Below are 13,802 nucleotides of genomic sequence, written 5' to 3'. Positions count from 1 at the left end.
GAGGTCGTGTATTGAATTCCTTTGAATGAGGAATACTACGGGAATCAGCGTCTTTTGTTAAAAGTCACACATGAGTGAAGTGGATAACCTCTATAGGGGGTGTGTGTATTCGAACTGGAATAGCCCATTGTAGATATTTGCTGATCATGCATTATTCCTTAACAATTTTGCAGACAACAAAAAGGCCTTCAAATTGCCTGAAAGCATTAAAGTAAAGAAAATGGGAAGGTAATTATTAAAAACAGGTTTTCTATAACTTATATCTGGATAACAAAGATATCCGTATCTATGTTAAGTGATTGAATGCCATTATTCACTTAATTTTTGACATTTTTTGTTCTTTTTAACAGACTATCATATTTAGTTATGGATTTTGGATCACCTTGGCGCTGGTTTTCTTGGCTGGTACCAGTCGTGTCAGTCTTCTTGGGCTCATTTACATCATCTTCTCATTCTATTTCTTGTGGGCTGGACAAGATTTCATGATTAAGCCTACCGCTACCGTGTTTAAACAGTAAGTACAAAATTACTATGTGTACACTAGGTTTCAGAGAAGAACAGCAGTCCCTTGCTCAGATTGACGCAAGCGCCCTGTTAATGAGCGACATTAGCAGAGCTTTGTTTGCGCCTACCAACATTTCGATGTGTAATTGGCCAATCAGATTACCGCATCTGTTGTATGATTGTCAGACAATTGAAGCAGCCAATCAAAACCCCACTTCCGTGTTTACGCTGTGCGCACTCTCAAAATGTAAATAACTGCCGTTCTTCTCTGGCAGAAACTGTAGTGTACATTATGCACTTGGGTAGAAGCAGAGAATTTCAATGGGTTAGTTGTTGAGCAGTAAAACAATGTGAAGCTTTCGTGAGGAATAACTATTTGGCAGATTTTTTCACATCCCGTTTTCTATCTTACATTGAGATCTACCATTAAAACACTTTCCAAATTTTGAGTTGTATGGCTCCAGCGGTTTTGATATTATGAGAAGCAATTACATATATAACAATGGCCCATAGCTATTACCGTATTTGTTCCATTAATCACCCAGGGTGCTTAACAAAGTCATTTTGGGTGGGCGCTTATTTTTCACATTGTTTACGCCATCATCATCAGTGTGTCATATATTTCAGACCATGATGCAGATTGCCATGGGCAGTTAATAAACTAATATCACAGTTTGCTTGTTGTAAAGCTACTGGGTGGGCGCTTACAGGGGCTTGGACGATTAATGGAACAAATACGGTATATACTTCCGATGGTTGTCAGCACTTTTTACCACTTTTTTGGGTGGGGGTGGGGAGTCACATCATCTAAAGCATACATCAAACGTGACCTTGAGTCATTGGTGTTGACTACTAAAAAAACTGAAGTCATTCAACCCTAGAATAGTAGAAACAGTGACATGTCCAGGGGGACTTTGGGTGCTGAAGCCCCCCGCACTTTGTTTAAAATCATGTAAAATCAGCCGTTTTTTGGCGATTTTAGCCAATAAGCCCTCCGTATAACTCTGAAAGCCCCTCTGAGCCCCCCTCCCCCTGCAAAAGATCCTGGACACGCCAGTGAGAAAACAGCAAGACTCATATGAAAATTAGACACAAATTTTGATTCCAATTAATGTTCGATCGATAAATCAATTTTATTGGTTCGGTTATTTGATGCTTATGTGATAATATTCTATATATCATTTTACAGGTGGAATTTCCTGCTGGGTTATAACCTGTTTGTGATTCTGATCAAGGTAGCGTTACAGCTAGGAGTGTGTTCATATTTGTCAGAACTATTGGATGCAGGTCTCTGCTGGTTGATTCAACTACTGGGCGTCGTCTGCTTACAGAATGGATTTGACCTGAGTAAGTTGATGCACATGTGTCGGGATCAAGCAAGATGATTCATTTATCTCTAAAATCATTTATTTACTAAAATCAGTTACATCTGAGAGCATTGTTGAACTTCATCTTTATTTCATTAAAAAAATCTATCTTAAAATACCGTATTGTCTGTAATAAAGGTACTCCCTCAAATAAACACCCCCGTCCAATTTTTCCATGAAAAATTGGCAAAAATGCAAACATTTTCATGCCATATATAGTGTAAGCTTAAAACTTGCATCAGTCATGTCAGTGACAATCGTTAAATTGCATTATGACTCAAACTTCCATCCATTTCATTGCATTATAATTATGGTAGAATTTCACCAGATTCTTGCTTGATGATACACTTACTGATATAATTTTCCACTCTATTTCATGGGCGCCGCCACAAAAGTAGTATTAGTATTGTCATAAATCCCTCCTTTCTATAGGAGCACCATTGGGAAATTGAACCCAATTTTAAAGTATTTTTTCACTGACAATTCACTTCCAATAAACGCCCCTTTTGGAAAAATGCAACGCTCATGGGGCGTTTATTACAGACAATATGGTAATAGGAATTAACAAATTTATATAATTTTTTCAGTTCTGCTGTCCTAACAAATTTCTCAAGGTTTATTCTTTGTAAAATTTTAATTTTAATTTTGATTGATATTTCTGTCATTTGTAGGTGCGATAAACGATAACGCAGATGGTAGCGAGAGATGTGAGATGCCTACTGGTGAAGCCAGACTTGTATGGGATGTGTGTGTCTTCATCTTCCTCATTGCCCAGAGGCGTGTCTTCACAAGCAATTACTTCCAGTATATTGTGTTGGATTTGCAAGAAGAAGACAGACTGGCATCAAAGTAAGCAGACCTCATGATTAAACCGATCGCATATTGATCTGTCTGTCAAAAGGCAGCCTTGTGTGATTTATACTATCATTGTTGTAACATTTCATATTGTGTTGAGATACAAGCAGTATCAAAATGACTGGTACCCATTTATCGATAATGGATGAGTCTGACACATCAAAATTCAACATAGTTCCAAATAATTTGTAGATTAATTGTAAAACAAGTCATAAACTATACATTCTGGACATTTCAAGAGTGTCCAATCTTGTATTTGGAAGAGGCAGTCTTTGATAAACATCAAAATTGATGGGCACCAATCATTTTGATACACCCTGTACACTGTAAAATTAACTTTGTATATTTATTTTGAGGTATTGCCACAATATTACAACCCCATGTTCATTCATAAAAGAGAGAAGCATGCTGAAATATCAAATATCGATTTGAAATACAAAAATATCACAAGGCAAGCTTGTGAGATAGATCAGTGTGTGATGCACCCAAAGATTTTGTTTAGGGAAAGTGTTGGATGGCAAAACACAATATTGGGGGATTGCATATCCTTTTAAGATATCAATCACATATGTTAACATCAGGGTCTTAGCTAGAAATTGAGGGTTGCCCATCATTTGAATAAATTTGCCTGTCCTAATTTGACCTTTAAAATATTTACCAGACATCTATAGCCTGGGGTTCAAAGAGTTCAAAGACTGCCTGCCCATGAAACACTGCTGGACCAGGCAGCATGTTGCTTGCACAGGCAACATAGGCCTTTTTAACTCTTCCGAATTTGGTGGTCTAGGCCCTAAATTACCCATGGTGATGGTGTCTTTATTAGCGATTGGGGGAATTTAACTTTAACAAAAAAGAGCTACATCATAAAAAAATGTTTTAAGTTTTTTTTTGAAAATTTGATTTAAATATGCATATTAATTACCTTTATTTTAATTTTAATTTATGAACAAATAATTTTTTTTGAAAATTTGACTTAATTATGCATATTAATTACCTTTATTTTTATTTTTATTTATGAACAAATATCACTGATTGTATATCCATTGATAATATTATATATTTTACTTAATTCTTTACTCTAAACCAAGAAATAATCATGATAATGGTCTATTAAAGGAAACTCCATTTGAATTGGAGCGTTGCATTGTGGGATACTATGTTGCCTGCATAGGCAACATGCAGCATGGTCAGGAAGTGTTTCCTGGCCTGATGACTCGACTGGTCACTTTTGGTCAGCAAAGTAGATTTTCTTTAAACGTATTTTAAATGAATGTTTTCATTGTTGTTGATATCCAAGTAATACTTTAGTCTGTTCAAACAATTTGATAACCCAAACTACGATCATTATTTATTCACAGGGGTGCAGAATTGATCAATGATCTCCTAGCTGCTAGAGTCCGTAACAAGCGCAAGGAAGAGAACGCCGTCTTGGAAGGCATCAAGAAGAAGTAAGATAGAAGTGTAAAGAAGGACCAAAAAAATCCTTTTTTTTTAATTATAGTTTTTACTTTCCTACTTCCTATTCCAGAAAAATACAGAACTAATTTTTGAATTAAAAAATATTATCTGTTTTGCCAAGTGAAACATAGCTAAATCCTAATCCTTTAGTTAGTCCTAACTGGCAGTAAAAGTCAAATTTCAATATTTGGTCAATTTGAGGTCAAATGGTCCAAAATCTTGAGTATATGCTAAGAGTTAGCTCATAATTTTAATATTACATGTTATTTTTGCTAATTGGTTATGAAAAAGATTGGAAAATGTGTTTTCCAAATATTAGAATGCATAACTTGAAATTACTCTTTGTTCAAGTCTTTGGGCCTAATTGTCACAGAATACTACGAAGGTCGAAAAAACACCATAAAAACACATGTTTTTGGCCCTTATTTCCAAAAATTGACAAAATATTAAAATTGGACTTTTATTGCCAGTTCTACCTAAAGGATTAGGATTAAGCTATGATTCATTTGGCAAAACTGGATAATATTTTTTTAATCCAAAAAAATAAGTTCTGTATTTTTCTGGAATGGGGAGTAAGTGGATGAACTGCATTGTTTCTAACTACTAAATCTTTAAGCAAAAAATAATAATATTGCTATACAAGAAATTTTTTTAACCTATTTGTTATGGGTCATAAATCTAGGCTCATGTACCTTACCTGGTTCAAATAAGACTTTCCTCACCATCGTTTGATTTACCTGGTGTAGCAGAGCAAAATGCTTTCCATTTTGGACAACCTGCAACACAAATTTCAGTTTACATAGCAAATTTTTACAATATAAACATAAAATATTGTACAAACATCACCTAATATTGTTTTTGCTAAAACTGGCTATGCAAATTTTTCAAAGTAATTGAATCCTGTTCCTCATACTTATAAATTTCAGTTTCAGTTTATTTCACCTTTAAATAATTATTACATAAATATAAATAGAAGGAGTTGCATTTAGAGGGGCTTGCTGACTGAGGTTCTTACTATAATGTCAAGAGGAGATGGATTATTGGAAATAAGCAATAAAATGTCCCTTATCTTCATTGTTCGTATGTTTGTACACACCCCACACATCACCTCACCAACACTAGCATTGCACAAGGAAAAAACAACAACAAGAAAATAGATTGCCTTACAACTGACTAACTTTATTTTTTTATGCAGAATGCAGCGTATCCGAGAAAAGACAGCTAAAGTGGTTAGTCAAAAGGACAAGCAACAATTGGATCCACAATCACATGGCGAAGGTAAGCTTAAACTCGGTCAGATAATTGTGTGTGTGGTTTATGATTTATCATAATAAAGTAGCCTTAATCCCTGAAAATGAAAGAGGGGTGTCAACAGTGCGTAAGTGTTTCATATTGGTATGAATGATCTTTAAGACCTAGAGAGTTATTCGATTACTCAAGAGTGATGATTCAGCCACTCATCTAGCATTATGCTAGCGAGTGATTGACTACTCGCATTTAAAATCTAGACACCAAGGCCTGGTTAATTATTTTGAAACCCATGCTCCCACTTTGTATGCACATATATCTTCAACAACTATAGTGACCCAATTGTCTATTCTATCTGTGGAAGACTTTTAAGTTAATTCAATCTAATTAAAAGCTAATTCAATCTTCCACAGGGTGAGTGTGGATTCCAAATATTCAAATGCTAATATTTGTTGTCATTTATTAAAAAAAAACTTTGTAGTTTGTCAGAAATTACACACCGTTACTCTCATTGTATCACTAATTTTACTAAATGTTTTTTATATTTTGGAGAATGCGATCTAGAAAATTTAAGCCTCGCTTGGATACTTGGTAAAAAGTGTTATCAGCAAACTTGTCTTCTACTACAGAATTACTAAACTGATTGATTTCTTTCGTATGAATAATCTCATAAAAACCTTCTTACATGTACACTGAATTAATGACTAAAAGTGTCTTTCTCTGTCAACCAGATTGGGCCTAATGAAACTCCTCTGATCTATCAGCTCGTCTTGTATGACAATAATGGAACTTTGATAAAACAATCCTTTACATGTATAGTGAGTTACTGAACAAACAAAAAATTCGTCTTGAATTGCTGTATATAGATTATATTGTGACCTAGATTATACCGTATTTCCTCGAATAGTCACACCCCTTCAAATGCCCCCGCCACTTCAACCAAGATGTTTCAAAAATGTTGATATCTCCATGCTATCTTGTGTAGTAATCTTACCAAGGTGCACACATCGTCGCTAACGGTGTCGGTAATTGACAAAAATCTGGTCGTATACCCGGAAGTGAAGCGAAAGTTATCGTTCCTAAGGTCATAGTTCGTCTTTTCAGCATGAGTTTCAAGCTTACCTAATGATTTTATGGGAATTATCGTTCTAAAAATGACCTCTAATAAATGCCCCCCTTTTGGACATACAACGCCTCCCAGGGGGGTGATTATTCGAGGAAATATGGTATTTAAACTCCTCTATCAGCTCACCATAATCATATTATAAGTTCATAAACTATCTTTCACTTGTATACTGATTTACGGAACAAAATTTCTTTAACTCGCAAAAGCTGATTATATCGTGACCTCCTATCGCATATTGGTCATTATTGGACCTAATGAAACTCCTTTATATCAGCTTGCCATATATAAACTTAACAAACTGTCTCTAACTTATACACTGAATAACTGAACAAAAATTCTTTTCTGTGCCTTTAGCCGATTCTATTGTGACCTACCTTGTATATGTCAAAAAGTTACTCTGTCATCATCGGTCCCCTAATTTAACCGTAATATAAGTTGATTAATAAAGAACTGTCTTTCACATGTATGCTGAATTAGTGAATAGATATCCCTTTCACTATCAAAAGCAGAATGTATTGTGACCTATTGCATATTGAGTCTATTGAATCTGTCCTGCCTTATACTATGATGGAAACTTAATAAACCCTCTCTAACTTGCATACTTAATGACGGAACAAAAATACCTTTCTCTGCCTTTTAGCTGATTGTATAGTGACCTATCACATATTGAGACTAATGAAACTCCTCAGATCGATCTGTCAGCTTGACATATCTGTGTTAAGGGAGGTATTGAGTGCTGCTGTGGTCTTCACAAGGTACACCCATCTTGCTCAATCTGATGCCAAGTATGTTGCACCATGCATTCCTTGCTTAAAAATTGTACAGAGGAAAGAGACCTAAAACATTACCTTGAGGCACACCCATTGTTTATTTGTTAGCATTGGTCATCTGTGTCACAATTTGGTACCGTTTTGTTGTTGTTGTCTATATACCTTTGTTGTTGTACCTTTTGTTAGTGTTGTTGTTTCTGACTGCTGCTGTGGTCTTCACAATCCCAATCCTTATCTTAACCCTAATCTTAAAACCTTACAGCTTTCAGGATGGCAAGCTGTACTCTAAAAGTATTGCTGTATTGAGTAGCCTTATTCTGACTGTATGTGATTCAGTCGTGACCCGCATACATAAGTAAATGGTTCATCATCAATGCATGGAATAATGTACAAAGAGCAGAAACCTGAATCATCAGTTCTTGCCATGTCATTGAACATTGCAGTAATATCAACCTGATTTTAACACTTATTTTCTAGCTGTGAGAGGCCAAGGAGGCTACTACATGTTCCAAGGAGAGAGTGATGACGAACTGAGTGATCTGGATCCAGAAATCAACATAGAGAATGAGATAGAAGAGGGTCCTTTGGCAGAGAAACATAGAAAGGACAAAGAGGCACTGGAGGCCAAGTCTAGTCCATGGCAGGTAGGTCATGTAAAGAACGACAACTTGACCCTTCCCCCTACCCCCTCCCTTGCCGCCTCCCCTTTCACAGGACCTAACAACATAGTTAACAAATGGAGAACTCCATAGGCTCCACTGAACCAGCACCCCCGAACGCGCCCAGCACCATGACTACGCGTAACAGTACGCATTCCCGACTGTCAATCATCGGGGGTCAATCACACTGAGCTTGACAACGATATCTGAATAGACTATCGGCAAGTCTTACGTGTAGGGCGCGAAATTAAAGTTAATTTTTGTGATTGAAACAGTATTTTTCTTGTATAAATATTGGCCTGGATAGCGGGATTGTTGGCCGATTTGATGTATTGAATAAATTAAGTACATGGATGCGCTAAAAATATTATTAAAAGTATTAAAAACAGCTGTTCAACATTTGATAAAAAAATACACTGTAGCAGGCTTGGAAAAGTCTAACCTTGGATGCAGCAAGCATGTTTAGGGGAAAATTTATTACTTGAGCCGGAGCATAGGCGCGAAGTAGCCGGTAGAAGTCGCGGTAGTGTTCCAGGCCTACACGAAGGCAGGGCAATGGCGGCTTCCATAGTTTTATTACTTTTATCATAGAGTGACACTTCCCAATCTGTTCTTCCCTGACCCTAGTAACTAATATTATCATATTTCTGATTGGTTCAATACATGATATAGACCTCTTTAACCAGTCAAAATAGATGTTAAATAGATGCAGGTAATTTTGACTAGAAGAGTGCCCATGGTGTTAAATGTAAAAAATATGAAGTTCTAGATCAAATGTTGAAAATAATTCAATGTATAGCAGTTGAAGAGGCGTATTGTATTATTGGTCTCACCAAACGAAGTTTGGAAAGGTTGGATTTGAATGGTTTGCTTCCCGCAATTTTTTGACTTTTTTTTACAAGCTGTGAAAGTCAGTTTAAGCTCCAGTTTTCAGTGGGGACACATGTTGTGTATTTTATGCACCGCATAATTTACTAAATCTACTTGTTTATTACGTATGTATTTATTTATCCATCCAGCTTGCTTTCAATGCTGTCGTAGCAACACCAGAAGAAGCACTTCAAAAAGACGAAGAGAAGAAGAAAGAGTCTGCTGAACATGGTGAGTTCTGAACCAAATATTTTTGCCAATTTTCATTCCATTTTTTGTTACAATTTATGATACTAATACTACACCATACAATCATATTAAAAGTATGTATCATCACAGGTATGCCACAAGCATGCATCAGTTACTTACCATGTTTGTCACAAGAAAAATTTCACTTTGAATTGTTGCAAGTTTTGTTTAAAAAGAAAAGTATGTGTGTGTATGGTTTCACTTCATACTAAATTGTGATGCATTTTTGTTAGGCCTACAAGTTTTACACTAAGAAAGATTGAAATTTTCAAATTTTATTTTCAATTTTGATTCGGTTCAATTTTTTTAAAACACATCTTTGATAAATATATGTGATACAGGAGTTGTTAATCGAGAACGGCAACGCTCCATTGTTATCCGAGGGCGCTGCAGTTCAGATTGGAATATGACTGATTACTGTGCTCAATTTGATGCAGAATTTAACGAATTTCCCTTTGGTAATAAGCATTGCACGATAACAAAACTGCATGGTTCAAAAAAAAAAATTAACGTAAAATTTGGCTTGTATATTTATTAACAACTAATATGCAAGTTATTGAAATGTAAACATTTTAACAGCATTTGTTACTAATATGTTATATAACTTGCATTTTGTTCATTGTTTTTAGGTTTCTTTCACATCAGGGTTATTTTTTTAGTGGATATTGTTCTGTTAGTTGTGTATAGCGACTAGAGTCCCTAAAGTGATTAACAGTTGTCACAACATTTATTATGTAATACCGAGACTCAATTTTAATTTCAAAAAATATTCAATTAAAAAAAAAACCCTTTATACACATTGTTGATCGCATATATAGTATGAAGCTTGCTTATAATTAGACAGAATTAAAAAGGCTTGTTTGTGTCTTACGTCACATTAGTCAAACTCTCTACAACCCTTAATTGGTTAATAGCGTGTAAAAGGCTTTTCTAGGTATTGTTCACATGGTACCTTCAGGAAAGACAGTTTCCTACTATGAAGACCTAACTTTTAAGATGGTTTGTATATTTGAAGGTGCAAAATAAACATAAGGCACACTGTTTTACTGCCATTTTCAGCAACTCATCATCACAACATTTGTAAGCAACAGTGCCCGACTTTGATTGACAGATGACGTCAGACGCAAACTAGTCTTTTTAATTTTGTTTTTAGTTATAGCAATCCAGCCCCCATTGGTCACTGGTGGCCCACATATGTGTCAAATTTCTGATTCCCTCCAATTTTGTTTTCAGTCTGGTAACAGTAACCAGCCACATTCAATTTAGAGTCCTGGTATAAGCACTGCATGCACAAACCTGTATAATGCTTATACTGGAGGACACCAATTGTCATTTGCTAGTGGGCCATCACTAAATGTTTTCTATAGGAACACTATTTGCATAATAATCTAAAGGTGGGAATAAACATAGGATAACACATTGGGCTATACAGAGCCCAATCTCAACTATTGAACTTTTTATTCTATTGGGTTGTTCCAGTTGTAATCCATACACCTTCTATGGAAGACATGACATCAATCTCCCACACAGGGGGTGTAGATTTCAAATGGAGTGACCCTTTAGGTTACCCATTTGAAATTTGCACTCCCATTGTGGAAGATTAAGGTCATGTCTTCCATGGGGGAGTGTATGGATTTCAACTGGAAATGATAGCTGCACAGTATTGGAAGGAAGGAAGGAAGGAATAGTCCATTGCACTTTCGCATGCAGCATCATGAAATGCAAGTGAGCTAGCTGCACTTCATTGACCAATGAATTTCTTTCAAATTATCTCTCATTTTAAAATGCTGCATATTTTGTCATTTTTTTTCTGCACCACCATTTTACAGCGGATGATGATGATGATTACAAAGATGCTTCAGATAATGCATTAGAGGGTATGAGTCCATATTTATGTTTGTGACAACCAATTTTATGTTTGTTTATGTGCATGTGTTTGTTTTCAAGGTATGAGTCCATATTTTTGTTTGTGACAACCATTATCTTTTTTGCGTGTGTGTGTGCATCTGTTTGCGTGAAATAAGTTTCAAAGTTTATTTCTCCTGTCTTGTTTGCTTTAGATCATATTTTTAGTAGTTTTACATAGGGACAAATCACAACGTCTAAAAACCATCCATTTGCATTGTGAGCAACATTTTTGCTTTTACCTTAGAAGAAAGCCGTGTCAGCTATTGTCCCTGCCCACACTCCACATGTAAGGCACTTTCCAATGTTATGTATTAGCCTAATTGTTATAGTAATCTGATACTTATGCCTATGTACCTTTGAAAAACCAAAACAGGTTAACAAAGTTCCTTGTATCTGATCCAGAAAGTTCACTTACTTGTGTACGTTTCAACAACACCTGTTGTCTTTATCAACACTTGATTGGTAGTGACTGCTACTGACAATCGACGCTAGAAGTAGTTCCAGCGTTGATCTTAGAGTTGCCAGTTGATTTTCCTCCAAGGGATTTTTAGGTCCCTGTTTCAGAAAGTCATCATATATGTGAGATAGTTGGTACTGTCCTTCATCTCTGTTCATGGTGGTGCCCTCCTCTTTCTTATTTCTATAGCCTCCTTTATCCAGCGAGTGTATCTATTTTGCTCCGTGTCGATGACCTCAGCTTCCCCCATCCAATGATGTGATTCTTGTCGGCTGACATGGTCAGTGATGGCCGACTTGTGTATAGTTGACAGCGATTCCTTTCTACCTGCTCTGGTGGTAACCGTTTTGCTCATTTTCTCTGCCTCACTTCTGTGCTCTTCAAGTCTTGTGCCAAACTTTCTACCTGTTTCGCCTATGTAGGACAATTCGCAGTTCTTGCAGGGTATCTTGTATACCGCATCCGTGGTGTTGTTAGGATCGCGTTTGTCTTTAGGATGTACCAGCTGTTTTCTGAGAGTGTCGTAATGCGGTTTCATCGCAGTAGAAATGTTGTAACTCTTCATGACTCTAGAAATTCTTTCAGTAACACCTTTAACATAGGGAAGCACAACCATGCCTTTACTTCTGGTCTTGTCATCAGTCTTTTGTTAACTTTCTTGGGTTTGACACACTGTAATTGGTCTTTGACCTTCTTAAAGGTCCAATCAGGATACCCGCATGTTCTAAGGGCTTCGTTGACTTTCTCTTCTTCTTCCACTTTGTCTTCCTCTTCAGTCACAACGCTGTCTTTCCTGTTGTACAATGTGCGTATCACACCAAGTTTTTGATGTAACGGGTGATGAGACTGATAGTTCAGGTATTGGTCTGTATGTGTTGGCTTACGATAGACCAGTAGCTTTACAGTGCCGTCGTCTTTTTTCACTATCAACGTGTCTAGGAACGGGCGGCTACCTTGGGATTCTTGTTCAAAAGTAAACTTTATTGACCCCGATTTGTCAACTTGGTTGATGTGGTCGGTAAGCTGTTGGACGCAATCTTTGTTGATAACTTCTAACACATCATCCACATAACGCAAGGACAGTACCAACTATCTCACATATATGATGACTTTCTGAAACAGGGACCTAAAAAATCCCTTGGAGGAAAATCAACTGGCAACTCTAAGATCAACGCTGGAACTACTTCTAGCGTCGATTGTCAGTAGCAGTCACTACCAATCAAGTGTTGATAAAGACAACAGGTGTTGTTGAAACGTACACAAGTAAGTGAACTTTCTGGATCAGATACAAGGAACTTTGTTAACCAGTTTACTATACCGATCCTGATGAATCTGTTCAATCAAAAACCAAAACAGTTTGAAATGGAAATTAGCAATGTTTGTTCATTCTATAAATTCCAGCTAAAAACCGTTAGAAATTTTGCAATGCAGTTGGAATTTACACAAATTGCCCTTCTCATTGCAAAATTTTGTTTGGAATTCCAAAATTATCCATACATTTTCCACTGTTTTGGGGTAAAACTGTTTGAAATTAAATTAATGAAACTGTTCAATTTGGTTGGAATCTACTTCAAGGGAGGGTGTGGATTTCAAAAGGAATAATCTATTGCTGTGCTGCATGATACTGACATCACTAATGCATTTCAATCATGATTTCTTGATGCCTTTGTGGTATCACATAAAAATGAGTCAAAGTGCATATAGTATACATTTTGTAAATGGAACTGAATGTTAAACCTTTACTTATTATAATAAGTAATAACTCCAACCATAAAACTATCTATATTTCTAATCTCTTAATCCTAATCCTAATCCTAAAAATTAACACTAAAACCTAACTCTAATATTGATCCTGAAAGTAGTTGTTAGTGATGCATATTTTGCCAGTCACGGTGTTGAATTGTTGCACTAACTTAATTCAGCAGCCCTAACCATAAACCTATCAAACCTAATCTGTTAATCCTAACCCTAAAACCTTACTCTTAACTCTAATCCTTATCCTGAAAATAGGTGGTAGTGAAGTAGGTGCATATTTTGTTGGCCAGAGTATTGTGTGTGTTAACCTTATGCGTCAACCCCAGCCATAAACCTATCCATAATGCTATTCTCTTAATCCTATAATCCTAACCCAAAAGCTAACTCTAACTCTAATATTGACCCTATATATAAGCTATCAGTAAGCCTAGTCTCTTATGGTGGTGGCAGTTATTCCAAAGTCTTTGCCAATCTTCAGTATTTCCAAATATGTCTCATTTACTAAGAAACTGCTCATCACACCTGTTGATAGTTTTCAAGACACAAAATGATCTTGCTCCTCTTTGTATGAATTAC

The 13,802-nt window shown here is 36.2% G+C and overlaps 1 protein-coding gene across 5 annotated transcripts in view; it reads left to right on the top strand.

The window, feature by feature from the left end:
• The window catches only part of LOC140135878 (piezo-type mechanosensitive ion channel component 2-like), a 61,683-nt gene that overhangs the window by 3,833 nt on the left and 44,048 nt on the right, over positions 1–13,802 (top strand). For 4 of the 5 annotated variants that reach the window (XM_072157533.1, XM_072157532.1, XM_072157530.1 and 1 more), the window contains exons 5-12: positions 351–514; positions 1,694–1,851; positions 2,543–2,720; positions 4,085–4,174; positions 5,380–5,462; positions 7,806–7,972; positions 9,007–9,088; positions 10,936–10,983. In XM_072157533.1, coding sequence (XP_072013634.1) covers positions 483–514; positions 1,694–1,851; positions 2,543–2,720; positions 4,085–4,174; positions 5,380–5,462; positions 7,806–7,972; positions 9,007–9,088; positions 10,936–10,983 — 838 coding nt within the window. In that variant the 5' untranslated portion in view covers positions 351–482. The remainder of the gene's footprint in view (positions 1–350; positions 515–1,693; positions 1,852–2,542; positions 2,721–4,084; positions 4,175–5,379; positions 5,463–7,805; positions 7,973–9,006; positions 9,089–10,935; positions 10,984–13,802) is intronic. The other variant, XM_072157535.1, reaches the window with a different exon arrangement.

This window comes from Amphiura filiformis, chromosome 16 (genome assembly GCF_039555335.1).
Source record: "Amphiura filiformis chromosome 16, Afil_fr2py, whole genome shotgun sequence".
NCBI lineage: Eukaryota > Metazoa > Echinodermata > Ophiuroidea > Amphilepidida > Amphiuridae > Amphiura > Amphiura filiformis.
Note: the sequence above shows the minus strand (reverse complement) of the source record. Positions and strands in the feature narration are given on the sequence as shown.